Source organism: Entamoeba dispar, genomic scaffold (assembly GCF_000209125.1).
Source record: "Entamoeba dispar SAW760 scf_1105229459313 genomic scaffold, whole genome shotgun sequence".
Lineage (NCBI taxonomy): Eukaryota > Evosea > Mastigamoebida > Endamoebidae > Entamoeba > Entamoeba dispar.
Genome location: NW_001853630.1, coordinates 56,269 through 84,239, shown reverse-complemented (window position 1 = coordinate 84,239; position 27,971 = coordinate 56,269). Strand labels below are relative to the sequence as shown.

General features: G+C 24.8%; 16 protein-coding genes across 16 annotated transcripts, besides 40 other annotated features; 9 read left to right on the top strand and 7 right to left on the bottom strand.

Moving 5' to 3' along the window:
* Window positions 1-169: 169 nt before the first annotated feature.
* Window positions 170-225: a microsatellite.
* Window positions 226-397: 172 nt separating this feature from the next.
* Window positions 398-467: a sequence feature (AT_rich).
* A 6-nt stretch (window positions 468-473) lies between these two features.
* Window positions 474-1,190, bottom strand: EDI_325420 (uncharacterized protein; the record flags this gene model as incomplete). The annotated part of the gene is made up of 1 exon (XM_001735695.1): window positions 474-1,190. One exon carries the CDS (start codon window positions 1,188-1,190, stop codon window positions 474-476), a length of 717 nt encoding a protein of 238 aa, XP_001735747.1.
* A 151-nt stretch (window positions 1,191-1,341) lies between these two features.
* Window positions 1,342-1,363: a sequence feature (AT_rich).
* A 369-nt stretch (window positions 1,364-1,732) lies between these two features.
* Window positions 1,733-1,767: a sequence feature (AT_rich).
* EDI_325410 (Rho/RAC guanine nucleotide exchange factor, putative) lies at window positions 1,757-3,838 on the bottom strand (the record flags this gene model as incomplete). Its single annotated transcript, XM_001735694.1, has 1 exon — window positions 1,757-3,838. The coding sequence occupies one exon, from the start codon at window positions 3,836-3,838 to the stop codon at window positions 1,757-1,759; it is 2,082 nt and encodes a 693-aa protein (XP_001735746.1).
* Window positions 2,845-2,948: a microsatellite.
* A 61-nt stretch (window positions 3,839-3,899) lies between the features above and the next one.
* Window positions 3,900-3,958: a microsatellite.
* A 43-nt stretch (window positions 3,959-4,001) lies between these two features.
* EDI_325400 (uncharacterized protein) lies at window positions 4,002-5,895 on the bottom strand (the record flags this gene model as incomplete). The annotated part of the gene is made up of 2 exons (XM_001735693.1): window positions 4,002-5,423; window positions 5,473-5,895. 2 exons carry the CDS (start codon window positions 5,893-5,895, stop codon window positions 4,002-4,004), a joined length of 1,845 nt encoding a protein of 614 aa, XP_001735745.1.
* Window positions 4,500-4,603: a microsatellite.
* Window positions 4,681-4,731: a microsatellite.
* Window positions 5,448-5,482: a sequence feature (AT_rich).
* A 109-nt stretch (window positions 5,896-6,004) lies between the features above and the next one.
* Window positions 6,005-6,033: a sequence feature (AT_rich).
* A 65-nt stretch (window positions 6,034-6,098) lies between these two features.
* Window positions 6,099-10,708: a repeat region.
* An 11-nt stretch (window positions 10,709-10,719) lies between these two features.
* Window positions 10,720-10,773: a sequence feature (AT_rich).
* Window positions 10,774-10,801: 28 nt separating this feature from the next.
* Window positions 10,802-11,227, top strand: EDI_325390 (uncharacterized protein; the record flags this gene model as incomplete). The annotated part of the gene is made up of 1 exon (XM_001735692.1): window positions 10,802-11,227. The coding sequence occupies one exon, from the start codon at window positions 10,802-10,804 to the stop codon at window positions 11,225-11,227; it is 426 nt and encodes a 141-aa protein (XP_001735744.1).
* Window positions 11,208-11,260: a sequence feature (AT_rich).
* Window positions 11,261-11,720: 460 nt separating this feature from the next.
* EDI_325380 (uncharacterized protein) lies at window positions 11,721-12,322 on the bottom strand (the record flags this gene model as incomplete). Its single annotated transcript, XM_001735691.1, has 2 exons — window positions 11,721-11,948; window positions 11,999-12,322. The coding sequence occupies 2 exons, from the start codon at window positions 12,320-12,322 to the stop codon at window positions 11,721-11,723; spliced, it is 552 nt and encodes a 183-aa protein (XP_001735743.1).
* Window positions 12,323-12,508: 186 nt separating this feature from the next.
* Window positions 12,509-12,596: a microsatellite.
* Window positions 12,597-12,610: 14 nt separating this feature from the next.
* Window positions 12,611-13,258, top strand: EDI_325370 (uncharacterized protein; the record flags this gene model as incomplete). The annotated part of the gene is made up of 2 exons (XM_001735690.1): window positions 12,611-12,727; window positions 12,851-13,258. 2 exons carry the CDS (start codon window positions 12,611-12,613, stop codon window positions 13,256-13,258), a joined length of 525 nt encoding a protein of 174 aa, XP_001735742.1.
* Window positions 13,259-13,387: a sequence feature (AT_rich).
* Window positions 13,388-13,399: 12 nt separating this feature from the next.
* Window positions 13,400-14,167, top strand: EDI_325360 (cyclin-C1-1, putative; the record flags this gene model as incomplete). The annotated part of the gene is made up of 1 exon (XM_001735689.1): window positions 13,400-14,167. One exon carries the CDS (start codon window positions 13,400-13,402, stop codon window positions 14,165-14,167), a length of 768 nt encoding a protein of 255 aa, XP_001735741.1.
* Window positions 14,082-14,111: a sequence feature (AT_rich).
* A 60-nt stretch (window positions 14,168-14,227) lies between the features above and the next one.
* Window positions 14,228-14,278: a microsatellite.
* Window positions 14,279-14,300: 22 nt separating this feature from the next.
* Window positions 14,301-14,995, top strand: EDI_325350 (uncharacterized protein; the record flags this gene model as incomplete). The annotated part of the gene is made up of 2 exons (XM_001735688.1): window positions 14,301-14,825; window positions 14,885-14,995. 2 exons carry the CDS (start codon window positions 14,301-14,303, stop codon window positions 14,993-14,995), a joined length of 636 nt encoding a protein of 211 aa, XP_001735740.1.
* A 17-nt stretch (window positions 14,996-15,012) lies between these two features.
* Window positions 15,013-15,052: a sequence feature (AT_rich).
* A 128-nt stretch (window positions 15,053-15,180) lies between these two features.
* Window positions 15,181-16,434, top strand: EDI_325340 (uncharacterized protein; the record flags this gene model as incomplete). Its single annotated transcript, XM_001735687.1, has 2 exons — window positions 15,181-15,614; window positions 15,672-16,434. The coding sequence occupies 2 exons, from the start codon at window positions 15,181-15,183 to the stop codon at window positions 16,432-16,434; spliced, it is 1,197 nt and encodes a 398-aa protein (XP_001735739.1).
* Window positions 15,637-15,667: a sequence feature (AT_rich).
* Window positions 16,435-16,441: 7 nt separating the features above from the next.
* Window positions 16,442-16,486: a sequence feature (AT_rich).
* A 355-nt stretch (window positions 16,487-16,841) lies between these two features.
* Window positions 16,842-16,948: a sequence feature (AT_rich).
* Window positions 16,949-16,958: 10 nt separating this feature from the next.
* EDI_325330 (uncharacterized protein) lies at window positions 16,959-17,309 on the top strand (the record flags this gene model as incomplete). Its single annotated transcript, XM_001735686.1, has 2 exons — window positions 16,959-17,098; window positions 17,144-17,309. The coding sequence occupies 2 exons, from the start codon at window positions 16,959-16,961 to the stop codon at window positions 17,307-17,309; spliced, it is 306 nt and encodes a 101-aa protein (XP_001735738.1).
* Window positions 17,089-17,142: a sequence feature (AT_rich).
* Window positions 17,290-17,459: a sequence feature (AT_rich).
* Window positions 17,460-17,500: a microsatellite.
* A 5-nt stretch (window positions 17,501-17,505) lies between these two features.
* On the bottom strand, window positions 17,506-18,762 carry EDI_325320 (uncharacterized protein; the record flags this gene model as incomplete). Its single annotated transcript, XM_001735685.1, has 1 exon — window positions 17,506-18,762. The coding sequence occupies one exon, from the start codon at window positions 18,760-18,762 to the stop codon at window positions 17,506-17,508; it is 1,257 nt and encodes a 418-aa protein (XP_001735737.1).
* Window positions 17,580-17,757: a microsatellite.
* Window positions 18,763-19,276: 514 nt separating the features above from the next.
* On the bottom strand, window positions 19,277-20,239 carry EDI_325310 (uncharacterized protein; the record flags this gene model as incomplete). The annotated part of the gene is made up of 1 exon (XM_001735684.1): window positions 19,277-20,239. One exon carries the CDS (start codon window positions 20,237-20,239, stop codon window positions 19,277-19,279), a length of 963 nt encoding a protein of 320 aa, XP_001735736.1.
* Window positions 19,917-19,977: a microsatellite.
* Window positions 20,240-20,247: 8 nt separating the features above from the next.
* Window positions 20,248-20,304: a microsatellite.
* Window positions 20,305-20,341: a sequence feature (AT_rich).
* A 15-nt stretch (window positions 20,342-20,356) lies between these two features.
* On the bottom strand, window positions 20,357-20,951 carry EDI_325300 (eukaryotic translation initiation factor 4E-2, putative; the record flags this gene model as incomplete). The annotated part of the gene is made up of 2 exons (XM_001735683.1): window positions 20,357-20,572; window positions 20,628-20,951. The coding sequence occupies 2 exons, from the start codon at window positions 20,949-20,951 to the stop codon at window positions 20,357-20,359; spliced, it is 540 nt and encodes a 179-aa protein (XP_001735735.1).
* Window positions 20,931-21,001: a sequence feature (AT_rich).
* A 54-nt stretch (window positions 21,002-21,055) lies between these two features.
* On the top strand, window positions 21,056-21,737 carry EDI_325290 (uncharacterized protein; the record flags this gene model as incomplete). The annotated part of the gene is made up of 2 exons (XM_001735682.1): window positions 21,056-21,344; window positions 21,397-21,737. The coding sequence occupies 2 exons, from the start codon at window positions 21,056-21,058 to the stop codon at window positions 21,735-21,737; spliced, it is 630 nt and encodes a 209-aa protein (XP_001735734.1).
* A 319-nt stretch (window positions 21,738-22,056) lies between these two features.
* EDI_325280 (alanine aminotransferase, putative) lies at window positions 22,057-23,511 on the top strand (the record flags this gene model as incomplete). Its single annotated transcript, XM_001735681.1, has 1 exon — window positions 22,057-23,511. One exon carries the CDS (start codon window positions 22,057-22,059, stop codon window positions 23,509-23,511), a length of 1,455 nt encoding a protein of 484 aa, XP_001735733.1.
* Window positions 23,512-23,723: 212 nt separating this feature from the next.
* Window positions 23,724-23,751: a sequence feature (AT_rich).
* Window positions 23,752-23,758: 7 nt separating this feature from the next.
* Window positions 23,759-24,593: a repeat region.
* Window positions 24,594-24,777: a microsatellite.
* Window positions 24,778-24,838: 61 nt separating this feature from the next.
* Window positions 24,839-24,892: a sequence feature (AT_rich).
* Window positions 24,893-25,004: 112 nt separating this feature from the next.
* Window positions 25,005-25,098: a sequence feature (AT_rich).
* Window positions 25,099-25,195: 97 nt separating this feature from the next.
* Window positions 25,196-25,225: a sequence feature (AT_rich).
* A 603-nt stretch (window positions 25,226-25,828) lies between these two features.
* Window positions 25,829-25,879: a sequence feature (AT_rich).
* Window positions 25,880-25,939: 60 nt separating this feature from the next.
* Window positions 25,940-25,974: a sequence feature (AT_rich).
* Window positions 25,975-25,990: 16 nt separating this feature from the next.
* Window positions 25,991-26,032: a sequence feature (AT_rich).
* A 285-nt stretch (window positions 26,033-26,317) lies between these two features.
* On the top strand, window positions 26,318-27,907 carry EDI_325270 (uncharacterized protein; the record flags this gene model as incomplete). Its single annotated transcript, XM_001735680.1, has 1 exon — window positions 26,318-27,907. One exon carries the CDS (start codon window positions 26,318-26,320, stop codon window positions 27,905-27,907), a length of 1,590 nt encoding a protein of 529 aa, XP_001735732.1.
* Window positions 26,573-26,605: a sequence feature (AT_rich).
* A 32-nt stretch (window positions 27,908-27,939) lies between the features above and the next one.
* Window positions 27,940-27,971: part of a sequence feature (AT_rich) that runs on past the window's edge.

Genomic DNA, 27,971 nt, shown 5'->3' with positions numbered 1-27,971 from the left:
AACAGCAAAGGCAACAGCGAAGATTAAAACAAAGACGATGGCTTTCATGATTGTTTAACAGATGTGGTTTTACAGTTTTCAACCAACTCTTTAAATAATTCCTGGTGATGTGGCTGATTTTTCCACCAAACTTGAATTTCTTAAATTACCCTTTTTATCAGATTTTAGATCTTCATTTTTCTTCTCTTTTCTTATTTTTTTTATTTCCCTTCTATACTTTTTTTTGAACAAAAATAATTAAACCGCTTATTACATTTCTTTTTTTCAATTTTATTAAAAAAGAATAAAATGTTTAAGGATAAGAAGATTCTACATTTGACCGAAGTTTTTCTTCATTTAGTGTTTCATTTTTTTTCCTGTTAGTTTTTTAACAATAAACGGCTTGTATATTTTAGAGAATTTAATGTTATAATGTTATTCTAAAAACATAAATTAAATAACGTTATAATTTTTATAAAAATATATTTGTGTTATCAATTATTATTAAAGAAAGAAGGACTAAGAGTAAGAGGTGTTGTTTGAGTAAGTTGAGAAGTAATTTTTATATTGTATTGATGCCCTTTTTCTCTGACTTCATTTGTTTCCATTAATAAAATATTTTTATGAAAGATACGTACTAATCCTTCATAACCTTCTTTAGTTTCCTTTTGTATTTCAAATAAATATCCAAATTCAAACAATAAATCAATAAGAAGGTTCATAACTATTTTCTTCTTAATTGGTTGAAGCCTTCTTAGTGCAGTTTTCGCATTGATATTTTGTTTTGAACATTCAAGACACATTTTCATAGAGACTCTATCTTTTGTAAATTTTATCACATTAATACTATCAAATCTATTAAATTCTATTTCTTTAATCTTTACAAATTGTTTAGTTAATGAACTATATCTATTTGGTTTACCAACAATGATTTTACAATGTGCAGATAATAAACAAAGACAGACAGATTGAAGTTCAACTTGAAGGTTTGTTTCATTCCAATGTTTAAATTTAAATTTAGGAATTTGTTCTTTTGGGTATTTAGGAATTATTTCTTCACAACATCCTTTATCTATTTTATTAAGGTTAGATTTTTCATCAACAGATAAAGAATTCTCTTCATTAATAGAACCATCTTCTGTTAAACTTGAATTTTTTATAGAGGAAGGCATAATAGGTGAACAAAGAGTGAGAGTGTTTCCAGAAAGCATTAGATTATTTTGAAGTAATTATAGTTATTTAAACATTTAAACAATTCAAGAAAAAAGTATAGATACTAAATATTTTGCAAATGCTTTTGTCTTGGTCTTAAATTAGATGATTGAGGTTAAGTTCTCATCTATCTGAGAACCTTTTCAGTCGTTAATTTATTTATAAAATTATTGAAGAAAATAAATCTATTTTTGAAATTGTTTAACTTCTTTGATTAGATATTTTTTTTGTTTTCTTTATCTTCTATTTGTGAACAGTATTATATTCTTAAATGTTCGTTGAAGAATTTAATACATTATAAGCTCAAATATCTTTTATTGAAAATGAAAAGAAGAATTTGTTTTTATTAGAAGAATGACACTCTTAAACAAGATTACTTGAATGGTTATTATTTTGTGAAAAATATATTAGTAAACTCCTCTTTAGTTTTCTTTCATGGAAATTTAAAGATTTTTCATTTTATATCTCTTTGTAAAATATCATTAAAAACTAAAAACTTAAATAGATAAATCTCACCTAAACAATTTTAAAAATCCAAAACAAAATAAATATTTGTTTTCATTTATTATTTTAATTGATCCATCCAACTACGCTCATCATCTAATTTATAGAAACATGTTGAAATAGACCATTGAATGAGTCGAATAAATTCATCTGCATCTTGTTCTTTGTTAAACACAATACCAAGTGGTTGTAATTCACTATATTTTACTAATGTCACATTTGGTCCATTTGTACTAGAATTAATATCACAACTTAATTCGTATTCTTTAACAAGAACGTTTTTCTTTTCTTTCTTCCCAAAAAAATAAATTTTATCATTACATAATTCTATAGTCACTTGTTGTTTCTTTTTATCTTTTAATTCTCCTTTTGCAGTAAATAAATGAAATCTTCCTTTTGCAACAATAGAATCTATTTGATGCTCTTTAGCAACTTCAACAAGTCTATCTCTCATTTTTGCTCTTTCATTTAAAATTTGACAAAATTGGTGAAATCCTGAATATGCACTTTGAAGCGTTGTATAATCTGGATTATATGGTGACGTTACTTTCATTAACCCTTCTATCATCATAGGATATCTCATTGCTCTTTGAACTGGTTGAATTAATAATTGTTCTAATGTTTGTGGTGAAATCTTTTCTGCTGCTTGTTGAACTACTTTTTTTCCATTTATTGTATTTTTAATTTCTTTCCAAACTGTAGCCATAGTATTATAACTAATACTATATTCTAATAATGGAGTAATAAATTGTAATGTTGAATTAATAATTTCCCCTAAATTTGTATCATATTTATATTCATTTATTCCTTGTTCCAATGTTACTAATATTGATTTACTTGCTGCAATACATTGATTTAATAATCCAAATACTGTTTGTACTTTTGGTTCATTTTCTAATGGGTCTGCAAAATAAATTTTCATCATTTCCATGTTTTTCAATAAACTACGTTCTGTTTCAACAAATTCAATAAATGCATCTTTTCTTTTTCTTAATGAATTAGTATTATACATCATTTGCATCATATGTCTTCTTATAATTTCTTCTAATTGAATAACTTCTTGTTCATTATATTTCTTTTGGCTCCAATCTTTTTCAATCCTTTCTATTGTGTCAAGTGATTCACGAGTTTTAGGAAGTGGTGAAATCATTTTTTTTTCTTTTTCTTTTTGTTTTGGTAATTTAACACTTTCTTTTTCTTTATTCTTTAATGGTTCTTTAAATGATTTTCTTTTCTTCATTTTCTTTTCATTTGCTTCAATCTCAGCTGCTTTCTTTATGTCTGGAAGACTTTCCATCTTTTTATGTGGTGAATTACCTCTTACTGGCTGAACTTTTAACCCCTTAATCTTTTCAGGTGGAACTCCTAATGGATTTGCTCCTTGTGAACGGCGTGTTGGAGAAAGAAGAGGTGAATATGTTCCATTATCTAATGCACTTTTTGATAAAAGATCACTATGACGTTCTGAATCTATTGAGGTAGCCGATCGAGGAGTACAATTTGATTCAACAAAATCAGTTCCATCCGAAATAATCATTGGAGTATACCAATGTTTTAGTTGTTCCAATATAACAAGATTTTTAGAGTCATGTTCAACATTTTTAATATATGACAAAAAGAATTCACTTTGTTCTTTATCAGGATCAAATAACATAATTGATTCAACAACTACATCATTCATTCGCTCAAATAACTCATAAATAAACTCATTCAAATTTAGAGGTTTAACATAATTTAGAACATCTTCTAAATGAATACCAAATCGAAGTAATGTTAATCCAATAAATATTTCATTGGAATATGTTGGTGGACCATTTGGATTAATTAGAAATTCAAAATAAATTGGTAATTGTTTTTCAATCAATGAATCAACTTCTAATTCAAATCTTTCTTCTTTTTTTGAAGAGTTCATTGACAAAAAAACTGAAATAGCTGACTTTAAAGCAATAGGTTTTTGTAAACAGCTACGAGGAATAGCAAACCGATTTCCATTAATTAAAAAAATAACTAATTCATTAGAAAATGTTTCTTGATAAAATGATTGGAACTGAGTTGTATTATATTTATTTCCAATTTCTTTTGATTTATAGTCAAAAGAGAATTTCTTTAATTGAAGTGTCTGTTTAAATCGTGGGGATAACATGTTGTCAAGTTCTTTCTATTTTTTGATTCTTTTATTTCATCTTACAAATCTCTAAAAATAGTCTTTTCTTCTTTTTTAAGTTCTTTTCCTCCTTTCTATTCTTCCTTTTCTCTTTTCCTCAAGTTTACATTCATGTCAGTTAAAATTTTCATGAAGAATTCAATTAAAATGATTCGTCATCATATTCAGAACTCCACCACATCACTATAAGTCCTATAAGAATCATTGTTACTGTAAGTAGTACCATAGAAACAAATGGATGTTCTGAAACAAGTATTGAAAGAAGTGTTTGTTTATTATTGTCTACTTGGTTATGTATTTTATTCTTCTTATAATTCTTTTTATAATTTTTTTTTCGTTGAGATTGAGTATTATTTGTTTTTAATCCTTCTGTGATTATAACATCATCTTGTTGTAAATTATTTTCTTGTGAATCTTCAATACTAGGGAATTTGTTTGGTTGATTAATTTTTGGAGTTATTTCGTTGAAAGAATCTTTTCTATTTATTTTATGATATGTTCCAACTTTATCTGCTGTAGTACTTTTAATTCTTTTCTTTTTACTTTCTTTTTCTAATAAAAGAGGTGTTATGGTTTTTATGGTTTCTTCTTTTTTTACTTCTTTTGGTTTAATTGATTCAACACTTAGCTTTTTGTGGTGTTGTTCTTTTTTCTTTTCATTGTTTCCTTCTCTTTTTTTCTCTATTTTGTCATGACCATTATTATCTGTTTTTATAATTTCTCTCTGTTTATTTTCTTTGTCTTGAATAAAAGAAGTGCTATCAGATTGTAATGAATTTGATTTAGTTATATGATGTTCTTGTTTTGTATGGTTTTCTTCTTTAATTTCATTATTAGTATTATTTATATTATTGTTATCTATTTTATTATTAACTTGGTAAGGTTCTTCACTTTCTTCAATAGAAGTTGTGTCAGTTTGTTCATTTGTTATTTCAGATAAATCTGATGTTCCAATGATTTCAGATGCATAACCCAATTCACTCGTATTTTCTTCACTTTTATCTTCTTTATTTATGGTGTTTTCTATTCTTTTTCTTTTTGGAATAAATGGTGTGGCATTGATTTTGAATGGTAAAGCATTTGGTAATGAAGTCCTTCTTTTTTTCTTTTGTTCTTCATTTTTTTTAATCACTGTAAGTTGAGTGCCTTCTTTCACCCCAATTTCTTTATGTTTAGTTTTTTGACTAATAATCCCACTACACTTTAGAAGATGAACTAATGACCCTATCTTATTTTTAAAGTCATGTTCATTTCCTTTGTTGTCCATTTGCATTTGGTTCCATTGATCTCCCCATCCACCATTTAAATCTAATTTTAATATTTCTGATAATGATATTGGTTGAATACTTTCTTTTAATGAATTTAATGGTGTAAGTAATTCTTCTGTTGATGGTTTAAAGAATAATGTTGAATGAGAATAATAATGAGCTGTTTGTTTACTACCACTTTTTAATATAAGAAGATTAAATTCGTTTAATACATCTGCTTGTTCTTCTCCTTCAAGATAAGATACCCATAAACTCATTTTGTATTTATTTTCTTGTTGCATTAAACTAATTCCTTGCTATAACTGTGAGTATTATAAGTCTTTTTATTAATTTTAATTAACAAACAATTAAAAATGAATGTTTCATTGTTTTGCAAATGACACCATCAATAACTAATTGAAACAATCCGTCTTTATATTCTTTTTCAATCTCAACAGTAAATTTTCCTCCTTCTACATTTTCTTCATTAAATTCATGAATTACACCATTAACAAATATTTGAATTTGATGGTTAATATAACAATGTTTAGTATTTGAAATTATATTCCATAATTGGCAAAATTGTCTTAATGTTTTAAATTTACCAATTAACTTACCAAACGGACAATATTCAGAAGTGTTAGATTTAATGTTTGTGTTATGATAAAAACACCATTCTTTTGAAAAGTATTTCCATATTGTTTTTTGATTAGATAAACTTACTACAGTATCACGAATATTTCCTTTAATATAAACAATATGTTCTTTCAACTTTTTATTAATTTCCATGTATGAGTAGATATTTAATTTTGAGTTCAGATCAATAAACAAAAATAGTTCATGTTATTTTACCCATTAACTATTCCATATACATACTATTGATTTCTGTATTTTACACTTTTTATTCTTTATTTTTAATAAAAAAAAGATTGATGTAAGTTCGCATAATTCTTTTGACTTGAAATAAACAATAAAAATCAAATAATATAACAAAAAATAAGAAATAATAGATATATCCATAATTGGATTTTATGAATATTGAGAAGTGATTGTTTCAGTGTTTCAATACACCCTATTTCTACAATAGAGTTCACTTCTAACATATGAGAATTAGAAGGTTCCTCTTCTAATGTGTTGCCAGTGTTGAATGTGTAGAACATTAAATATTTCATGTTTTTAATAATGATTGTTCGTAGTATTTTGGGGAAGTCAATTTGTAATTTTAGTGTTTTTAATCTTCTTACTGTTTCTTTATGTATTAATTTATTGTTAATAATACAGGTATTATTTCTACTTAAATTATTTTTCTATTTTGTCTTAACTTCTCTTGTAATTATTTGTATTTATTTATTTTGTAAATATAATTTAATTCTATATTTCTATCTTGACATATATCAACTTCATTAATATATCATTTTTTTTCATTGATGATTTGATAATATATATCTTGTCTTCTATCATTAAACGAATGGTCACTAACCAATAAATCTTTATTGTAAGTTATAACCATTTCATTATTATTAATACACTTAGGAGGGGCATTAAAATCTATTTCATCAAATTCATTAAAATATGTAATTAATATATGTTTATATATTTGTTTACATACATAATCGTGTTTTGATATTTGATTCTTCTTCATTACATCCTAACAAAATGTGGCTAATAGATGCGATTGTGTTAGGACAATGTTTACAATATTTTAAAGCATCACAATTGAGTATTTTAGATTTAATAATTCCTGTCATAGTTACTCCTTCTTGTATCTTTACTACTTGGAGGAAAGCATTTCTTTTTATATTTAATGACCTCCATGTGGATACTGTTAATTTCATAATATTAAATATACAATTTACATTTCTTATATATTCACTACATTTCTTTTCATTCCAATCATTTAAATATCTTTCATTTATTTTATTTGTTACAAATTCAAATACTTTGCTTACATCATGTTTTCTTTCGTTTAACTGTATTATATTCATTAATTCATTGAAATTAATTTTCTTACCAAATGCTCTCTTCATTCTTTTAATTATTCCATTTGGATCTCTTTTACTGCCTCTATCATTTCTCCTATTTCTGTATTTGATATTTATATTTTAAATATATTCTTATTAATTCCTTACCACATTCATCTTGTGCTGACATTAATCCCATTCCTAATTCATTTATTGTGACATATAATCTACTTTTATTGATGTTTCACTATATAGTTTGAGTTGTATCAATGCCTTTCTTATTTGTTTATCTATATTCTCAAACTTACCAAGTTTCCATTTGATAATACAGAATCAATATCTTAATTTTGAGATTATATCATTATTAATCTTTCTAATTGTATTGATGTTACTATATTTCATAATATTTAATGATGATAGAATAGAAGATACATCATTTAATAATCATGTACAATATTTATTAATATTTATTTTATCTCCTATTTCAATACCAAGATATTTATAAGGGTTATCATTAATTACTCTTAGTAATTCAGCTAATTCTCCAATTATTTAACTATTGATATTAGTCATTATCCCACTCTTTTCTATATTTATTTTTAATCATATTACATTAAATATTTCTTTTGTTAATTTGTGGGATTTTTCCATTTCTTCGAGGCTGTTAGTTATTATATTTAAATCGTCCATATATAATATGTGGTTTAACTGGACTTGTTTTTCTTCTCCATTCATTTTAATAAATAACTTATTAATTTGTTTATCTAATTATTTAGATAATATAACAATAGATAATATAAATAATAATGGAGATAAACTATCACCTTGTATTATTCCTCTTTCTACATTAATTATACCTACATTTTGTTGATTATAATATAATTGGAGTTGTGTAATATTTAATATATATAATATACTTTTAATTACAACTAATGGGTTGTTAAAATAAATTAAACAATGTTTAACCCATTGATGATTAATGCTATCATATGCATTAGAAATATCATAATATGTTTCTACCCACTTCCATTTAGCCTTGATTAACAACTGTTGGATTATAATATTGTATAATAATCCTTCTTTTGATAATATGTATATTTTTTATATCAAATTTGATTTTGTGATAATTGTTTTTCAATTTGATTTAACATCAATTGTTTTTCTATCTTCATCTTTAATAAAGATGTATATACTTTTAACATACAATTTAAACAAATTATTTGTCTGTAATTTTGTTTATATAATTTATCTCATTTCTTATATTAATATTGTCCTTCATTTGATAAATTGAAGATAGATATCATTATGATTATACAACCATTCATTAAATAATTTTAATAAGAAATTCTTTGGTTATTCTAAATATTTAATCCAGAAGCATTGTATTTTATCAATTCCAGGTGCTTTCCAATTAGCAATGAATTTTATTGCATGATTTAATTCATCTAGAGTGATTACGCACATTCTATTATTAATTCTATTTTCAATTAATATTTCATATAAATTATTATTTATGAAATTTATATTAGTGTTATTTTCATAGATTCATTTCCAGAAATTAATTGTAGTAATATTATCTGGATATTCATCTTCTTTATGTTTATTTAGAAGTTGTCTCTTTCCATATTTTAACATTTTATAATTCCATCTAATTCTTTTCCAATTATTCTTTCTTCTATTTCTATTCTTTTCATTCTTTGGAGGTATTTGTAATAGTTTATTTGCTCCTTTGTTTTTATTTTAATATGATATATATCATATTTTTTAATATGTAATATTATTTTTAATTTCATATATTGATTATTATGGAGCAAGTCTCTTAATCTACATATTTTTGATTGTAATATTCTTTCTATATTTCTCCTTCCACTTCTTTCTTGATTGTTATTAATAATGATGTTAATAGTGGAAGTTATAGTTTTAATATAATGGTAGTAATCATCTAATGTATTGATTACTATTTCATTTGTATTAATGATATTAATTATTTGATGTACTTTGTTTTTATTGTAATAATAATTAATAAATTGTACATCTTCTTGTTATTTCATATCTTCTTCTTTATTTATTCTTATTATTTCTTGTATTTCTTCTTTCTTATTTATTTTATTAATTCTTTTAATTCAATATCTTTCCATTGGTGTGTTATTAATTCTTCTTCCTTTCTTCTATTGATTTCAATTTTATTTTCATTCTTTATTTTAAATATTTTCTTTATTATTTCTTTATATTCATTAATATCTTCTATTTTAATATCAAATTCATGTATTAATCTTTTTATTTCTTCTTCTTTAATTTAACATCTTAATTTTATTTCTAATAACTTCAATGCAAAACATTTATAGAATGTTAGAATTTATTCTCTATTTGTTTGCTTCAATTGTTTTTTTTTGAATGTCATGATCAGATGTGGTGATCTTCTTATGCTGATTTCCCATCTCTTCGATTGAATTCTGCCTTAACTTTCTTTTTTTTGGAAGATCATCTTCGCTTGATGATATTTCATCAGCTACTACAACATTGGGGGTGATGTTATTCACAATTTATGTTTCAGATGAGTCAGATATAGTGTGATTTATCTCATCTTTCTTCTTTTCTTCTTGTGTAATTTTATTTTGTAATTTAAATAATTTATCTTTCAAGAAGTATACCTATTGTGATAAATTGTTTACCTCAGACCTTTTCATTTCTGATTCAGCATTTAATTTGAATAATTTTCTATCAATTTCTTGTTTTTTAGTGTTTATCTCATTCTCATGCTTCTTCTTTAATGACATAATGTCATTTGATAATTTATTAATGGTCTGGTCATTCTTTTGTATTTCTTCATTTCTTCTTTCTCTTTAATAACCTCCTCTATTCTTTAATTCTTCTATTCTTTTATCTTTTTCATTCTTCTTTTCTTCCTCTTCTTTTAATTTCATCTTTTCTTTTTCATTAAACCTCTTCTTATCTTCAGTAAATTTATTTTCATCATCATTTTCAATATTGTATATTTCTTATTTAAGTATTTATCATTTATTTCATTTTGATTTAGTTTATCATCTTCTTCAAGTGTCATACTGATCGTTTCTTCTTCCATTCTAATCATTTTTGTTTTTTCTCTTACAAGTAAATACCATCTTCTCATTATTGTTGATTATATTCTTTAATCTTAGTGTTCTTAATTTATTCTATTTCTTGTGGTGTATGTATTTTGGTTTCTTCTTCAAATAGTCTTTTCCAATATTCTTGGTTTTGTATTTCTATCATTTCTTTTCTTTTATTTCTTATTTGTCGTTGTCTTTTATTATGGTATTGTTTATATCTATGTTGTGTTTTATTATGTGATTTATTTGTATTATAATATTGATTGTTTGTATTTGAATTATTGGTAAAATACTTATGATGATAAAAAAGAATAAAGTGATGAGTGAAACGATTCATACTATTATTATTATAACTGTTATGATAATTGTTATGGTGATAGATATTATTATGGTAATGATTGTTGTGATGATTAATGTATTTCTGTCCATCAGATAATACGTGTTTTCACTCATTCTTCTATCATTTATATTTCTTGGTTGGTATGGATTTCTCCTTCTTTTGTTATTGATTTTATTATATTTTGTGGTTTCTCCTGTAATGCTTCGGCATCTGAATACAAACCAAATAATATAACATTTTAAATTAACAATTTTTTTTTCTATATAAAAAAAATATAGTTCTGATATTCATTCAACCCTACTGATATGGCTTTACAACTTCTACCTCCACTTATCGCTGCTGGTGGAAAAGTTCTTTGTGCAGTAGTTGCTGGTAGGGTTGGAACAAAAGCACTTGAATCATTTACCAGTAACAAGAATGCAGACGCATCAAAATCAGTAGAGGAGTTGAAACAAATCGTTATAGAATCAGAAAATAAAATACAAAAAGAAAAAGATGATAAAGTTAAACTTGTTGAGTTTTATAAAAAACAACAACAAGAATTTGAAGAACAAATGAACACCCGTTTAATAGAAAGAGATAATCAAATTATTTCATTACAAAATCAAATTAATCAACTTAAAGATAAATCATCAAGAAAACCATCAAATTGGGAAGTTTATTTTAAATGGGGACTAATTGTTGTCAATGTAATAATATTAGTTGTTGGTGTATTATTACTTTTAACTTAATAAAAAAATAATAAAATAACATTAAATTTATTTCTCTTTTATGACATTAAACTCTTTTAATTCTTTTTGTACTTTTTTTAATTCATCTAAAAAGTAATATATCTCAGTCATCTTTGACTGGAGTTGTTGTTGAGTTATTGGTAATTGATTTTCATCATCATCAATATCTTCATATATTACTTTTTGTAATTCAACAAATTTCTTTTCTGCAGCTTCTAATTTTGAGAGAAATTCATTTGATTTTGTTAAAATTTCTTCTTTATTTCCAAATGGATGAACTGATAATAATCGAAGCATTTCTTGAAATGCAGTCATTGATTTACTTAATTCCTGATCTTATGAGACTTCTTTTAGTTATATTGAAATTTGATTAAAATAATTTCAAACTTCTTCTGTTTCACTTTTGAGTTGTTCTTCTCGTGATACTTCCATGAAATGAATTAAAAGTATTAAGTGTTTAATGAACTATAACAAATAGTAAATTATAGTATTATTATTGAAATTGAATATATTTTGGTCTATCTTTTTTCACCAATGAATAGATACTTGAAATTAATGTTGCTGTTACAACTATCCCACAAATGACATGTGTGATAAAAATTGTCATATTACATGTTTGTACTAATTCTTCAAATTTTGTTTTGCATAATACATCAAAACACATTGGATTTTTACATGCACAATTAGATGGTGAAATAGAATCATAACCACAACACCTAAACTACATAACATTAATCATTTTATTAAATCATGTAATTGTATTAAACAAACTGAAGCTTCTATTAACTGACTAATTGGTATATCTTCTGTATCTGTTAATGTCGTTATATTCCAATAATTTAATATTGTTTGTTGTGTTTTAATAAGAGTATATGACGAATATCCAATAGCTGTTATTGCCATTATTACAACAAAAATTTGAACACAAATATTAATTATTGTAATAATCCTCTTTTTAAAATGAATCATCCCAGTTGATGCAATTCCACCAACTAACATAAACACTGACAAAGCAATAGATATATCATTTAGTGTTTTAAATATTTTAAATTCATCTCTGTCATAAATTAACGAAGTTTTACTATAATATAACATACAGTTGTTGATGTTAATTGCTGACAATAATACTTCTATGGCAGGAATTAATTTCCAGAGACTCAACATATTACAATCATCTTTTAAGATTTAAGAAGAAGATCAAATATAATGGGATATAAAACAAATTGAAAAATTTCTAGTAAAATCCATGAAAATACGAAACCCTAGAATAGGGTAAATGAAAGAAATAGAAATAAAAACTATAAAAATAGAAAGAATGAAAAGAGAAATTGAAGGAAAAGTGAAAAAAGAATCAACTAAAAATACAGATCTTGAATCTACATAATGAAAACTGAAGAAATTCTAAGAAAACAAGATCTTTTAACACTTCAAATCATTGGAGAGTTAGCTAATATCGAAGAAGTTGGAAGTATAAAAAAAGAAGATATAATCAAAAGTATAGTTTGTTAAATCTTCATAAAAAAGGAAAATGAGTTTAAAATAGAATCTATTCATAATAACAAAAAATAAAAATAATAAAGAAGATATTGTTAAAAAAGAAGAAATGGAAAAATAATAATGTAGATTGATTATTGTAGTATAACTGGAACAATTATTGTTCTTGATGATCTCACAGTAAATTCACTTCAAGAAATATTTAATTGTATTAAAGATAAAAATGAGAATATTGTAAAAACAAGAGTTGGTTTAAATAAACATATTACTAATTTTATTAAAAAGAATGGTGCAGAAAAGTTTTTTAAAAAAGTTCCAGAGTATATTAAGAAAGATATGTTTGCATTAGTTTCTAATGCTAATACTAGTACAGTTAAAGCATTAATGAATGAAGCTATTTTAACAGGATTTGCTAATTTATTAAATAGAACAAATACTCAAATTTTAAAAGATATGGTAAAGAAATTATCAAATGAAAATACATTAACTAAAAAAAGAGAGTTAATTAACTTTTTACTTGAAGAAGAAGAAGATTAGTAATAATTGAAATATTACAAATTTATTTGATTGATATTAGTATTTCAATTTTCTATGTTTTTTTTTTATATTCATTTAATTCTTTTTTTTTTTTAAGAAAAAAAATTTAAATGAAATTAAAAAAAAAAACAGTTAATAATGATGAAATTATCAACATTACATTCTTCATTTGATGAATCTACTCATTGTAAATATGGATTAATTGATATCTTAAAATTACAACAGTTCCAAAAACAAATTGATTGGAATTTACAATGGGCTTGCCATATTGAAATTGGAAAATATATTCGAAAACTATGTAGTTTAACTCGTAGAAATATGATAAAAACTGCAATTAGAATTCATTCAAGTTCAATTATTTATTATCGTAGATTTTATGCACAAAGATTAATCACTGAAATTGATCCAAGACTAATAGCAGCAACTTGTGTATTTTTTTCATCGAAAGTTGAAGGATGTTTAATATCACCACATAGTATTATTGAATATTCAAAACAAATTATTGAATTTCCATTTAAAATTCAACAATTAACTGATACAGAAAGAATTTTAATTGAGGCATTAAAAAAAACACTTATTGTATGGCATCCAGAAAAAGATTATGAAGATATTTGTAATTCATCTCAATTACCTGAATTTGTTTGTGAAACTGTACAATCTATATTAAATGATGCATATCTTACTAATGCTATTATCACTTATCAACCAACTGAAATAACATTAGGTTGTGTTGTAGTTGCTGGAATTTTACAAAATTGTGATATTAGAACATTATTATGTTCAATTTCAATTAATCTTCATCACGTTGAAGCAGTTGCTAATGAAATTTTAAATTATTATTCTTTTATTAATTCAGAAGAATATTTATCATATCAACAAAAAGCAAAAGAAATAATTCATGTTCTTTGATTCTTCTTTTGGTTTATTTTTTTAATATTTGTATGACCAACAATTATCAGCAATCAATTTAACAAAAATTAATAATAAAAAAACAAAAAAAGGACAGAAAAAAAGAAAGAACTTAATTCTTGTATTTCAGACAATGTTCAAAAGTGGTAAAACTATTAGACATATTAAAAAACCCCAAACCCAAAAACAAATTATGTTAGAAGAACATGTACAAAAAACACTTGGAATTGGACAAATAGAACAAGCAGTTCTTCTTCCACCTGGAGAAGATTTGAACGAATGGCTTGCTGTCCATTGTCTTGACTTTTTTAAAGAGTCACAGTTATTATATGATTCAATTGCTGAAAGTTGTACAAAAGAATCATGTCCAGTAATGACTGCTGGTCCACAATTTGAATATCGATGGAAAGAAGGAAAAGAGTTGTTTTCATTACCAGCAAATGAATATATTAATAAATGTCTTGATTATGTTCAACAACAACTTGATGATGAGGCTGTATTTCCATGTACTGTTGGTGTTCCTTTCCCAAAGAAATTCCAAAAAGTAGTTCAAATGATATTCAAACGATTATTCAGAGTATATGCACATATTTATCTTCATCACTTAAATCAAATTACTCAATTAGAAGAAGAACCTCATTTAAATTCATCTTTTAAAGTTTGTTCTTTCAATTTGTTATTCATTGTAATTAATTTTAATATTAACTCTTTCATTAGCACTTTATTTTATTTGCTACTGAATTCAATTTATTAGATAAGAAAGAAGTTACCCCAATGATGTGTGTTATTCATTTACTTGTTCCATCCGTTGAATCAAAATACAAATAAACAACGCCTTTCTTTACTATTTTTTATTTAATTTTTATTTGAAAAGAATAAATATTTCTTGTTTGATCATATTTTCTGAATACAAAATGGTCCATGGACCTTGTAACTAAAATGAATAAAAACTTCAATACAATAAAATGCAAAGTGAAAATAAAAAGGTAGAAATTAAAATCTAAAAAATGTAAATGAGCCTTTCTGTTGGATTACAAATTGCTGGTGTTGATGATTACATTCAACAAAATCTTGTTTGTGTAATGCCTGTAAAAGAGACATCACCACAAGAACATAAAGGTGTTGCAAAAATATCACTTGGTGGTCCTGAAGAAGGAAGTGAGTTACCTAAATTAACGAAAGTTACAGTTCGATTAGAAGATTGTTTGGCATGTAGTGGATGTATTACTTCTGCAGAAACAGTATTAATTGAACAACAAGGATTACCTGAATTTAGAAAGAATATTAAAGAAATATCTCAAAAGAAAAAAGTTATATGTACAATTGCAGATGAATGTATTGCATCAATGAGTGTTGTACATAATCAACCATTTAATGTTGTATGGACAAGAGTAGAAAAAGCATTAAGAAAAGAAGGTGTTGATGAATTAAGAGATTTATCTCAAGCGTTTGTTGTTTATAATGAATAGATATTAAAAAATAAAGAAAATATATTTATTAGTAGACAAGACATATCGTTATTTGGTATTTATGATGAATTTAAAGAATATCAAAAAATGAATAAAGTTTTATTAACAAGTACTTGTCCTGGATGGGTTTGTTATTCTGAAAAAATGCAAGGGAAATGGATGTTTGAGTATATGTCTAAAGTTGCGTCTTCAATGACGATAGCTGGTATGATGATGAAAAAACAAAATTCAGAAATATATCATGTAAGTATTCAAATGTGTTTTGATAAAAAATTAGAAGCAACAAAAACTTATAATAATATTCATGTTATTGATTGTGTATTAACAACAAGTGAAATAGATTCAATTGTTGATTGGAATGAACCAATTAATGAAGTTACTTCAACAAGAATAAAAGGTTTTATTTCTTCACCAGCACAATATATTGCTTTAATGGAACAAAAAAAAGGACCATTTAAAATAACAAGAAATAAAGATTTCCTTGAAAATGATGGTATTGCTATTGCCAATGGATTTAGAAATATTCAAAATGTTGTTCGATTTGTTAAATCAAAAACTAAATTACAATTTATTGAAGTAGAAGCATGTCCTGGTGGTTGTATTTGTGGAGGTGGACAAATAAAATGTTCTCCTAAAGAAAAAGATGAACGAGTAAAAAAGATGATGGAAATTCTTGAACCAAAAATTGTTGATGAAAAGAACAAAGGTATTTATGAATCAATAAAAGATACTATCAAACTTACATTTATTGACAGAAAAGAAAATGCTCAAGAAAATGCTTTACATTTGAATTGGTAATTCTTAGTATAATTTTTATTTATTAGTTTTTTTTTACTTTTAAAATAAAAAAGTTAATGAACTATTTATTAACTGAAAAGTCATTTATTCAATCAATAAGTAGGAAAAATAACAAAATGAATTTTTTTCTATTTAAAAAAATAAACAACCAACAACAGTGTGTTCCTTTGCCTCAAGCAACTTCAGTACCTTTCTTTACAAACCAAAATGGCCTACACCCTTTTAAAAAAATTATTCAGCCCCAAACTCAAAGAATAAATACCCAAAATAAAAAAGCTTGTTCCATATGTGGGTTACAAAACTCATCTCTCCACTCTCTAGAATGTGGACATATTATGTGCTCAGACTGTTTAAAAATTTGGAAAGAAGAAATGGGATGTAATTATTGTGCTGAATGTGGTGTCGAGATATAAAAATTATTTATGATTTAATTATTAATTGTTATATAAAACAATTATTTATGATTAGATTGAATCTTAAAAAATAACAAAATATTAAAACTAAAAAAATAAAAGAAAAAAGACATGATACTATTTATTCTCCTTTTCTCATTATGCCTTAGTCTTGACTCTTCAAAATATTTTAAAACATCTATTGAGACAAGAGTAGTATGTACTCGAGGTGAAGGCGTTTCAACGTTTTTAGAAGAAGAAGTAAAAAATTAGTTTGTTAAAATAAATTAATAAATAAGTCTAAATTTAATAATTAGTCCAATGGTAATTTTCATGATAAATCAAAAAACAAAAGATGTTATGAAATTTTATAATATTGCTGGTGATATCATTGAAGAGTTAGATATTTCAAATTATTCATTTAAACAAATTGTTGATGCTCTTGATGAAAGAGGATTTAGACAATTTTATAAAGAAAAATAATTTTATTTAAAAAAAATTAATATTTTTGTTTTTTTAATAAAAGGAAGAATAAAAAATATTTAAAAATTAATTACTTACTAAAAAAGAAGAAAATACAATAATTTAATTAAAATAGGATAATATATAATAATAATATTATTCTTATTTTTAAAAAATAAGAATAAAAAAATAAAAGAAATAAAATAAAAATATTGTATTATTTTTTAGATTTTTTTGACTTTGTAACATTCTTTTTAACGATTTTATTTGGTTTAGATACTTTCTTTGAAATTGCTTTTACTGTTCTTTTTTGTGTTGCTTTTGTTATTCTTTTTGTTGTTTTTCTTTTTGGGGCTGATTTAGCAATTTTATTTAATTTACCTGATTTTGTTTTCTTTGTTAATGCTTTGGTTTTTTTAGTTAATGCTTTTGTTTTCTTTGTTAATGCCTTAGCTTTCTTTTTTGATTTCCTTTGAGCAGCCATTTCCTTTGCTTTACCAGCTAACATTTTACCTCCTGCAACACCAGCTTTTTCTACTTTTGAATATCCATTTTTCAAGTTATCTTTAATCTTTCCTTTTATACTATTTTCAACCTTACTCTTAATTACCTTATTTACTTCTTTTGCAACATTATTCTTTACATCATTAGAAGTTGCTTTTTTAGTAAAGCTCTTGACAGCAGAACGTGCTCCTTTTGCCAATTGAGAAACACTCTTTCCTTTTAAGCTTTTAACACCCTTTTTAATATCTTTAAATGATAATGTCTTAGCACCATTTGAAATTTTCTCTAAATTCTTTTTATAACTATCTTTTGCTTTAAATACATCCTTAGCATCACTAACAGTTTTCATTACATTCTTTTTAATATTAAAACTATCTTTTGCTTTAGATATAAATCCTTCTTTAATTTTCTTTCCTGATAAATCTACTTTCTCTCCTGAACTAACTTTAGATAATGTTCCTACAACACCATCCGCAACAATACCAACAGCTTTATTAACAGCCCAACCCTTAACATTATTTGCAAGTGTTTTACCTCCTTGCTTTATTCCTTCTTTGAGACCACCTTTTTGATACCCTTTTGAAAAGTCGGTGGCTGTATCCACAGTTTTCTGTGCAACAGAAGATACAGTTTTAACAACTTTAGCTCCTCCTTCTATAGTCTTTGCCGCAGCTGCAACTGGTGCAGCAATAGCATTTACTCCTGGAATTGCACTAGCAACTGTAGCAACAGTTCCTACAGTCTTAGCAACCTTTTCAACCATTCCAGCTGCTTTATTAACCTTTCCAATAGCTTGAGAAACCTTTTCTCCATTTTCAGCAAACCAATTAGTTGTCTTCTCTACAGTGTTTTTAAATCCTCTTTTAATACTGTCTAAAAATTCTTCATCATTTAACATAAGATCTAATGAATCCTCATTATCTAAGAAAGATAATAAGGTTTCTAAATCATTATCAGCTTCATTGAACATTGAATAATCTTCTACAAAGAAAGAATCAAAGTCCATATTCAAGTCATAAGCAGATGAGCAACAGATGAAGAGTAGTAAAGTAAATAACATAATATACAATGAATAATTTAGTTCATGCCGACAATAAATAATCTCAATTTCCACATCTAATCAGTTATTGAATTTTATTTTTATCAAATTCTTATTAGAAACTTCTTCGGTTATACTCCTTTCCTCTCTCTTTACCATTTTAATAGAATTTAAATTATTATTCGTTTACGTGTAACTAAAATATTAATTTTGTCTAGGTTTTTTCTCTAAATACCTAATGTTTCTAAAATAAGAAAGATTGATCTATAAATTCTTCAGCGAATTAAAAAGAAGATCTTATCTCTGACTCTAAAGGACATTCCGAAAGGGTTTTTATTAATTTTATTTTCTCTAGAAAGAAAGAACTTTCTATCAGAAAAAATTGTATTTTTATCTTATCTTATTGTTGTTGATGAAAAAATAAGGAAATTTTTACATAAAAAATTCAATGAAAGGAAAACCTTGTTGTATTTCCATATAACTTCTTTGTCATTCTCTCTCTTTTTGATATTGAAAATCCTTGGGGACATTGTGATGACAAACTTGCTGCATAAAATGCTGGTTCAAACTTTTGTGTTGGTAATTCATCATTTATAAATTCTTGTTGAGATGGTGTTACTTCATCTAATTTAAATTCATTCTCATCATCAGAAACATTATCAATACACCCAGCTTGAGATGCAACAAAAATTGAATGAGAAGACTCTCCATAATACTCATCATTATTATGATACATGTCTTTGTCTAGCTTAATAATTTCTTCTTCTTCTTTAGATATTGATTTTATTCTTTTTGGTAAAAATGCTGGGAGACTCCATTCAATGTCTGAGCTATCTTCCTTTGATTGAGACTCAACAAGGTCGATAACAACAGGTTCTTCTTTATTCTGTTGAATAGTTTTTTTATTATGTTTTTGTTCTTCAACACCATTTTGTTTTTCTTTGATAGAAAGAAGAGGTGGGATAGTATGAGAATGTTCTTTTGTTGTACTCAAAATTGGTTGATCGATTTGTTCTTTCATACTTTCTTGACTATCATTAGCCTCAATCTGATCTAAGAATTGAATCAATGAATCACTCAATTCATTATTTTCTTCTGTTACTTTTTCTTCATTTTTTATTGATTTTTCTTTTTTTCTTTTTTGTTCATTATCAAATCTTGTGTGATGAAAAGACAATATTGTTCCATTACTTTTTATTGACTTATTGACTAGTTTGATTGGCTTTGTCTCAATAACTTTCTTATTTTCTTTATTTGGAGAATTACGTTCACTTGACAAAGACCTTCTTCTCCATATACCATGTTCATCTTTTCTTAATCCCCTTCTTTTAGGTTGTTGTTTGATTTCTTGAATGAACTCATTCATGTTTTCTTCATCTATCATAGGAACGAGGTGTCTGCGTTTCATCTGAAACGTTCTTTCCTCAATTTTTCCTTTTTCTTACTGTCTTTTCATTTTTTTTCTTTTTATTTTATAATAAAAAAAATTAAAAAATAAAAGATTATTAATGATAGAATTATTTTCTTAACACACTATGGGCTCTACAGAAGGGTCATGGCTGTAATATATGATAGTCCCATCACAAGGGATAATGTCTCTTAATTTCTTTGATATTTCATTTAAGTGTTCTTTTCCTGATTTATCAAGCCATAATGCAATTTTATTGTGTTGACGAACAGAAAATGCAGCACCATTAATACAATAAGCAGAAGGAATAGTCTCACCGATTAAACTTAATATCTATTATTCTGTAAGAATTCTAAATTAGCTTGTGAATAAAAATTCAATAACAAACAGTATCTCTCCAGTATTGTTGACATAATTCATTATTAGTGTTAGTTAAAATTGTTTGTATCCTTCCACCCCCAACATTACTGGTGTCTTCCCATATTGGTTTAATTCCATTTTTGAATAATGAAACATCTGATCCATTTTCCATTGTTCCTAATTTAGGAATAGCGTCATATATTCCCCAAAATTCTTCAGCAGTTTTGAAGCTTCCAATAGAGACAATGTTTGATCCATATGTTTCAGTTGATTTATTTGAAAATCCATCAAACCAAAAAGTCCATTCACTGAATAATTTATGTTCCATCTCTATTTTTAATATTAAGTTCATATTTTTTTCTTTCAAAAACATTTTTTTTTCTTTTTTTGTTATAAAATTTTGTCATTTTTTTACTTACAAGAACTTAGAAATAGAAAAGAAATTGTGATATTTTTATGACACTTATCATTATTTTGAATATTTTTGTATTTAATTCAATTGCCCTGACGTGCGAAGAGTCGTATTATGAAAAAAATGGAAGTTGTCTTAAATGCCCTTTATACTGTTATGAAGGTTCTTGTTTAGATGAAGTAGGTTGTACAAAGTGTAAAGAAGGAAACTTTCTTTCAGATGATGGTAAATGTTATGCATGTCAAACTGGATGTTTGTCTTGTACTGATTCAACTCATTGCCAACAGTGTAGTGATGGATTTGATAAACGAGGGGATAAGTGTTGTATGGCTAGTTTGTTGATTCTTTAATATCTACAATACAAAATGTTTAACTAAGAGAATAGGGTGTGATGTTCATTGTAAATGTAACTCATGTAATGAAAATGGATGTATGTCATGTGTTAATGGGTTTTATGTGAATAATAGTCAGTGTCTTTCATGTCCTTTACATTGTGATTTATGCACATTTAGTCAATGTCTTGTTTGTGAAAATGGATATTCATATGATTCAATTACAAAATCATGTATTCAAAATCAGACTAATAATTTTACAATGAGATTAATCTTCACTATTCTTTGTGCAACTGTATGTCTATTATTTATTATTGCAATAACTTCTATCTTTCTTATTTTAAAAAGAGAACGTGAAGAGAGAATAAAAAAAGTTGTTAAAACTCTTCTTTAGTAATTTCATAGTTTTGTTCTTGTTTATTTTAAACTACCTTAAATTCTACTTTTTTAAAAGGTTTCATTCTTAAAAGCTTGATGATAGAAAGAAGATAGATGACAATTAATTGTTAAATATGTTTAGAAGATACAACAATGACAGATGTCTTAAAAAAATTTTGAACGGTTTAATAATTACATTGGAATATTCTTTTGTTGGTTGAGATTTGATTGGCTAGATTAATGGCTTTTCCATTGATCTTTTCAATTCTCAGTTTGAAAGGTCAATTTCTTAATTATTTAAGGAAGAAATTTATCAAAAAAAATTGTATCAAACTATGAAGGCATTTTCAAGACAGAGTATTAATCCTTGTATCATTGCAACCCAATACGCTGTTAGAGGAAAATTAGTGTTAGAGGCAAATGGTATTCAAAAAGAAATTGAAGAAGCAAAGAAAAAAGGAAAAACTAATCCTTATCCATTTGACAAAGTAGTATATTGTAATATAGGTAATCCACAAATATGTAATCAACAACCATTAACATATCCAAGGCAGATTATCTCAATAGTTGAGTATCCTGAGCTTTTAAATCATACATCCTTTTTTCCTAAAGATGTTATTAACCATGCTAAAAAAATTATTAATAGCCTTGGTTGTACTGGAACAAGTGGTGCATACACAAACTCTATGGGAGTTGTTCAATTTAGAAAATCAATTTGTAAATTTATAAAACGTAGAGATGGAACTGCTCCATCTCCTGATGAAGTGTTTATAACTGATGGAGCATCTACTGGAATAAAAATGATTTTAAATATGTTAATTTCACACCCTCTTCATGGAATTATGATTCCAATTCCTCAATACCCATTATACAGTGCTGCAATATCTCAGTTTGGAGGTTTTCAAATTAATTACTATCTAGATGAATCAAAAAAATGGTCAACAGATATGACATCAGTAAGAAAAGTTTATGAACAAGCAGTTGAAAAAGGCATTCAAGTGAAGGGATTTGTTTGTATTAACCCAGGAAATCCAACTGGACAGGTTCTTACAGTCCAAAATATGAAAGAAATTATAGAGTTTTGTTATGAAAAAAAAATTTGTTTATTAGCTGATGAAGTGTATCAAGAGAATATCTATGGTGAAATACCATTTACTTCATTTAGAAAGGTATTAAAATCGATGAGGGATGAAGTGAAAAATACAGTAGAACTAGTTTCATTTTTTAGTGTTTCAAAAGGATTTTATGGAGAATGTGGAAAAAGAGGTGGGTATTTTCAGATAGAAAATATTAATTCATTTGCTCGTTCACAAATGTACAAAATGGCATCAATTAACTTATGTTCAAATGTTATTGGTCAAGAGATGGTTGAAATCATTTGCAATCCACCAAAAGAAGGCGATGAATCATATCCAAAGTATATAAATGAAAAAATGTCTATTTTAAATTCTTTGAAAAGAAAAGCCAAATTACTCCATTCTGTTCTAAATGAATGTGAAGGAATTACTTGTAATGAAGCTATGGGTGCTCTTTATCTTTTCCCAAAGATTAAATTTTCAAATAAATATATAGATGAATGTAAAAGAAAGGATCAACAACCAGATGAAGTGTATTGTTTAAGGATGTTAAAAAGTATAGGTGTATGTGTTGTTCCAGGATCTGGTTTCGGTCAAAAGGATAATACGTATCATTTTAGAATTGCTATTCTACCACCAGAAAATGAAATTCAGAATATTGCTAATAAAATAAAGATTTTTCATACATCTTTTATGAAGGAATATGATCATTAATCTATGACACTTGGACTCTATTATTCTTGTAACTTCATTAGTATTGTTTTAAAGTAAAACAAAACATTTAAAACATTTAGATTATTAGATACATTGTTTCTTATATTCTTTCTGCTTTAGTCCTTTAATTTACATTTTTATTTTAGTGCCATTTTACAAATAAAAATAACAATGATTGTTACAATGAATGGAAATGTCTAATAACTTTTTACAAAATAAAAAATAATTTCAATTAATAATCAGATTTATAATTTGATTTTGTGATTACTGAGAAGTGAATATTTTAGTGAGTCCAATATGTGTTATTTCTATATCAAGTTTAATTTTAGAAACTGAGAAATAGAATGTTTGTTTCCTATTGTAGTTCTGGAATTGTTTGAATAAAAGATTAAATATTTAATGTTTTTAATGATAAATGTTAGGAGTATTTTGACAATGTGAATTTGTGATTTTAGTATTTTCATTCTTTTTTAATGTTTCTTGGTATATTAATTCATTCTTACTATTATAGTGATTATTTCTATATTAATATTTCTATATTTTATATTAATTTTTTATATTTATTTGTGTTTATTATATACATATATTTAATTTAATATTTCTCTCTTGAAATATAGTAATATAGTAATATATTATTTTAAATTTATATTTTGATAATATATCTTATAGTATTGAAATAAATGATCATTAATTATGATTTTATTGTAAATTATGTTAATTTTATTATTATATTTATGTTGAATATTAAAATTATTTGATTTATTTGTTGAATTTTCTATTTAATATATGTTTAATATATTCATGTTTTATTATTTTGTTTTCATTTCATTAAAATAAAGTATGTTTATAATATAATAATATATATTAATAATTATAATATTTCAATATATCATTTTGAGGTATTTTAGATTTATTTATTATTACATTTTTATTTTCCGATGAATCCTTTGTTTTATATTTAATGAAATCTAATGTGGTTATTGTTAATTTCTATTATTAAATATTATATTGTTAATTTCTTATATTTATTCTTTTAAATATCATATTGTTTAATTCTTTTCTTATTTCTTATTATTTGTTGCTTTATCTATTATATTAATTATTTATTATATTAATTATTTTCTTATTTATTTGGTTTATTATTGTTGCTATTCATTTTTGTTCTTAGTTTATTCATTCTTTATTTCTTTATCATTTTTGATAATATATATTTCTTTTTTTATTCTTTTTCTTCTTGTAGTATATTTTTATTTCTTCAATTTATTTTTAAACAAATATTTCTCATTTCTTCGATTTTGAAATTGAAGTATTATAAATCATGAACTGCAATAAAAATCATATTATTAAATTATATTCATTATTTATTTCATTTTTTAATTAACTCTTATTTTCTTATTTTACAAGAAGAAAAAAAGAGAATAATTACTGAATTTAAATCTCAGACTAGAAAGTTAACTAAATATTCTGAAATATCCTTATCTTTTAATATCATCAATTAAATATATATCAATACTTTAATTTTAATTTCTTTTACTTTCATGAAATGTATTATATTTATATTTAATCATCAATCATTTTTTTATTATTCAACGGCAGTTAAACATACTATCTACATTAAAAAATAAGAATCAACTGAAGATTTTTCCTTTTTTACTTCCTTTTTAACATTTATCTATCTTTATCCTTTTTTAATTTTATTATCATAAATTTATTTCACACAAGTTTCTGTTTCTATCGTATTATTTCAAAGGATATCTGTATAATTATCTTCATTGTTAAATAAATCTCAGATAGTTTTAGTAGTGTTTGATGAAATCTATAATTAATCAATTCAATTTTCAATTACAATATTGTTTTTATGATAAAATCAAGTCATAATTGAAAAAAATTAAAAATATTGATACTTTTTAAATCAGTATATTGTTGATAATACTTGAAATAAAAAGAATAGAAAACTCTTCACAATAACTTGATATCTGAAACAAACACAATGATGGATAGTCAGTACAATAACTATAAAACGAAGGGTTTGATATATTAGCTTTTGAGTAAATTGATGTGTATATTCAGATATTTTTATTGACAAAATTATGAATATTTGTTAGTTATAATTTAGTGTAGTGATGAGATAAACAAATGAATTAAAAAAAAAGGTATTTAAAATTCTATATCCAAAACACAAATTATGAACGAAAAGAAAGAAATCTACAGTATGAAATAAATGACTCAAAAAATCAACTAAAAAGATTTAAGAGTGATTACATTTGTTAAAACTTAATTGTTTAAGTATCATTATCAGTTTATTCTAATTGATATGAAAAAAAAATCAAATTTATAAGTATTAATAAATAAAAATTTGTTTAATATTCATTTTCTGAATCAGCCCAAGGTGTCATGAGTTTATTTATTTTAAAGTATTCCAAATTCCATAATATTAATTAGATATTTTTTTAGAATTTTATACAAAGAAATGTTGGACAAATAAAAATGAATAATTTAAGTTAAAGTAATAAAATAATAACATCAGATTACTTGTATACAATCTCTTCTTTTTCTTAAATACTGATAACTTTTCATTTACAAATATCCAAATTCAGTAACTCATTTATTTTATAATAGTCAACAAGGTAATTGGAATTATATGAACAAAAATGAAAGAAAACCAATGTATTGCTTATTTAATCAATAAACCAAACTGTTATATAAAACAGAAGATGTAATTTAGTAAAGACAAAACAAATTTTTATGAATGAAGGAAAAATGAAAAGGAAAAAAGAAAGTAACTTAAAATGAAATAAAGTGTAAAATGACTGAGAAGTGTAATGTCCCATCAATTAATGCAATTAATAAATCAGTTCAAAGAAGATTACCACACTGTCAATATGTTGGAGTTTATAAAAGAAGAAAGTTTGAAGAGAAAAAGATAAGTATTATAACAAATAAATTAAAAGGAAGAGTTTTAACCATTGGAACAAAAGAAATTGAATTAGAGAGGAGTGTATTAACATTAGATTTAAATGAAGATCATATTGAAGAAGAAGATGCTTTATTATGTTTTCGGATTATATCAAATAAAAATTATATTTTAAAATTTGATAATTGTGAAGACTATGTATATTGGATGGAACAAATAGCTGAACTAGCTACAGTATGGGGAATGTATGGAATTCCTTTAAAAAGTGCTATAAAAAAGTCACAATGGAGAGTTCCACTTCCTATATTCAGAGCAATGCAATACTTAGAAGAACATAAAGGAGATGAATATGTTGGTATTTTTCGGATGAGTGGTAGTACAACAGAAATGAAGAAAATTAGAACACAAGTTGATGGAGAAAAAGATATTGATCCAATGGATTTTTGTGATTGTGTTTTAGCTGCATCAGTGATTAAAGATTATTTAAGACTATTACCAAATCCACTTATTCCATATAATTTATATGAAGAATTTATTGAATTAAGAAATAACCATCTTGGTCATCAATTTGTAATTGACTTACCACTAGAAAATCAAAATACATTATGGTATATTTTCTCATTTCTTCGTCGTGTTTTAGAACAACAAAATATTAATAAAATGAATATTGTTAGTATAGCAACATGTATTACTCTTAGTATTTCAAGAAAACCACCATCATCAAAAATAAGTGATATGGAACATTTAGATTATGCACATAAATCAGTAGAATATTTATTAGAGAATTTTGATGAAATATTTCAAGAAATTACAACATTGAATGAAATGGAAGGAATGGCACCACCATCATATCCAATATTTTTTGATGAATTATATAATAAATCTTCTAAAATAATTGGTCCAAAGAAAGAAGAAAAAAAGAATTTTAGGAAATCATTCAAATTACCATTTAGTAGAAATTCTCTTGGTATTAATTTAGATTTATGTCATAGTACTGATCTTTTTAAATGTAAAACAGATAGACCAACATATCATACTCAACAAGTATCTCCACGTTCTAAATTAGGAGAGGTAGTATCAACAAATATTTTATCTTTACAAAAATCACCAGTACCATTAGACTTTGTAAGTGAAAACTCTGAATTATCAAGTGTAACTGGAGAAGAAATAAAATTATTAGATAAAAGAGAAACAAAATCTATTGGAGATCATGTTTTAAAAAAGAAACCATTTACTTCTTCTAATAGTCCTTCATCATCTTCTTCTACAATACAAACTATACAAACACAAATATTGAGTGAAAAAAGACAAGAAAGTTTTAATGAGAGAGATGATCAAGATGATATTAAATCATTAAAGAAAATGATTGCTATAAAAGACAAACAAATTTTAGAACTTCAAATTCAAAATAAAATTCTTCAAGAAAAAATTTATCAACTAACATCAGGTTCAACTATGATGAGTGGTGAACGTTCTAATTAATACATTGTTTATTTTAAAAGAATTATACCTCCTTTTTTAAAAAAAAAATATTCTTTTAATTTAT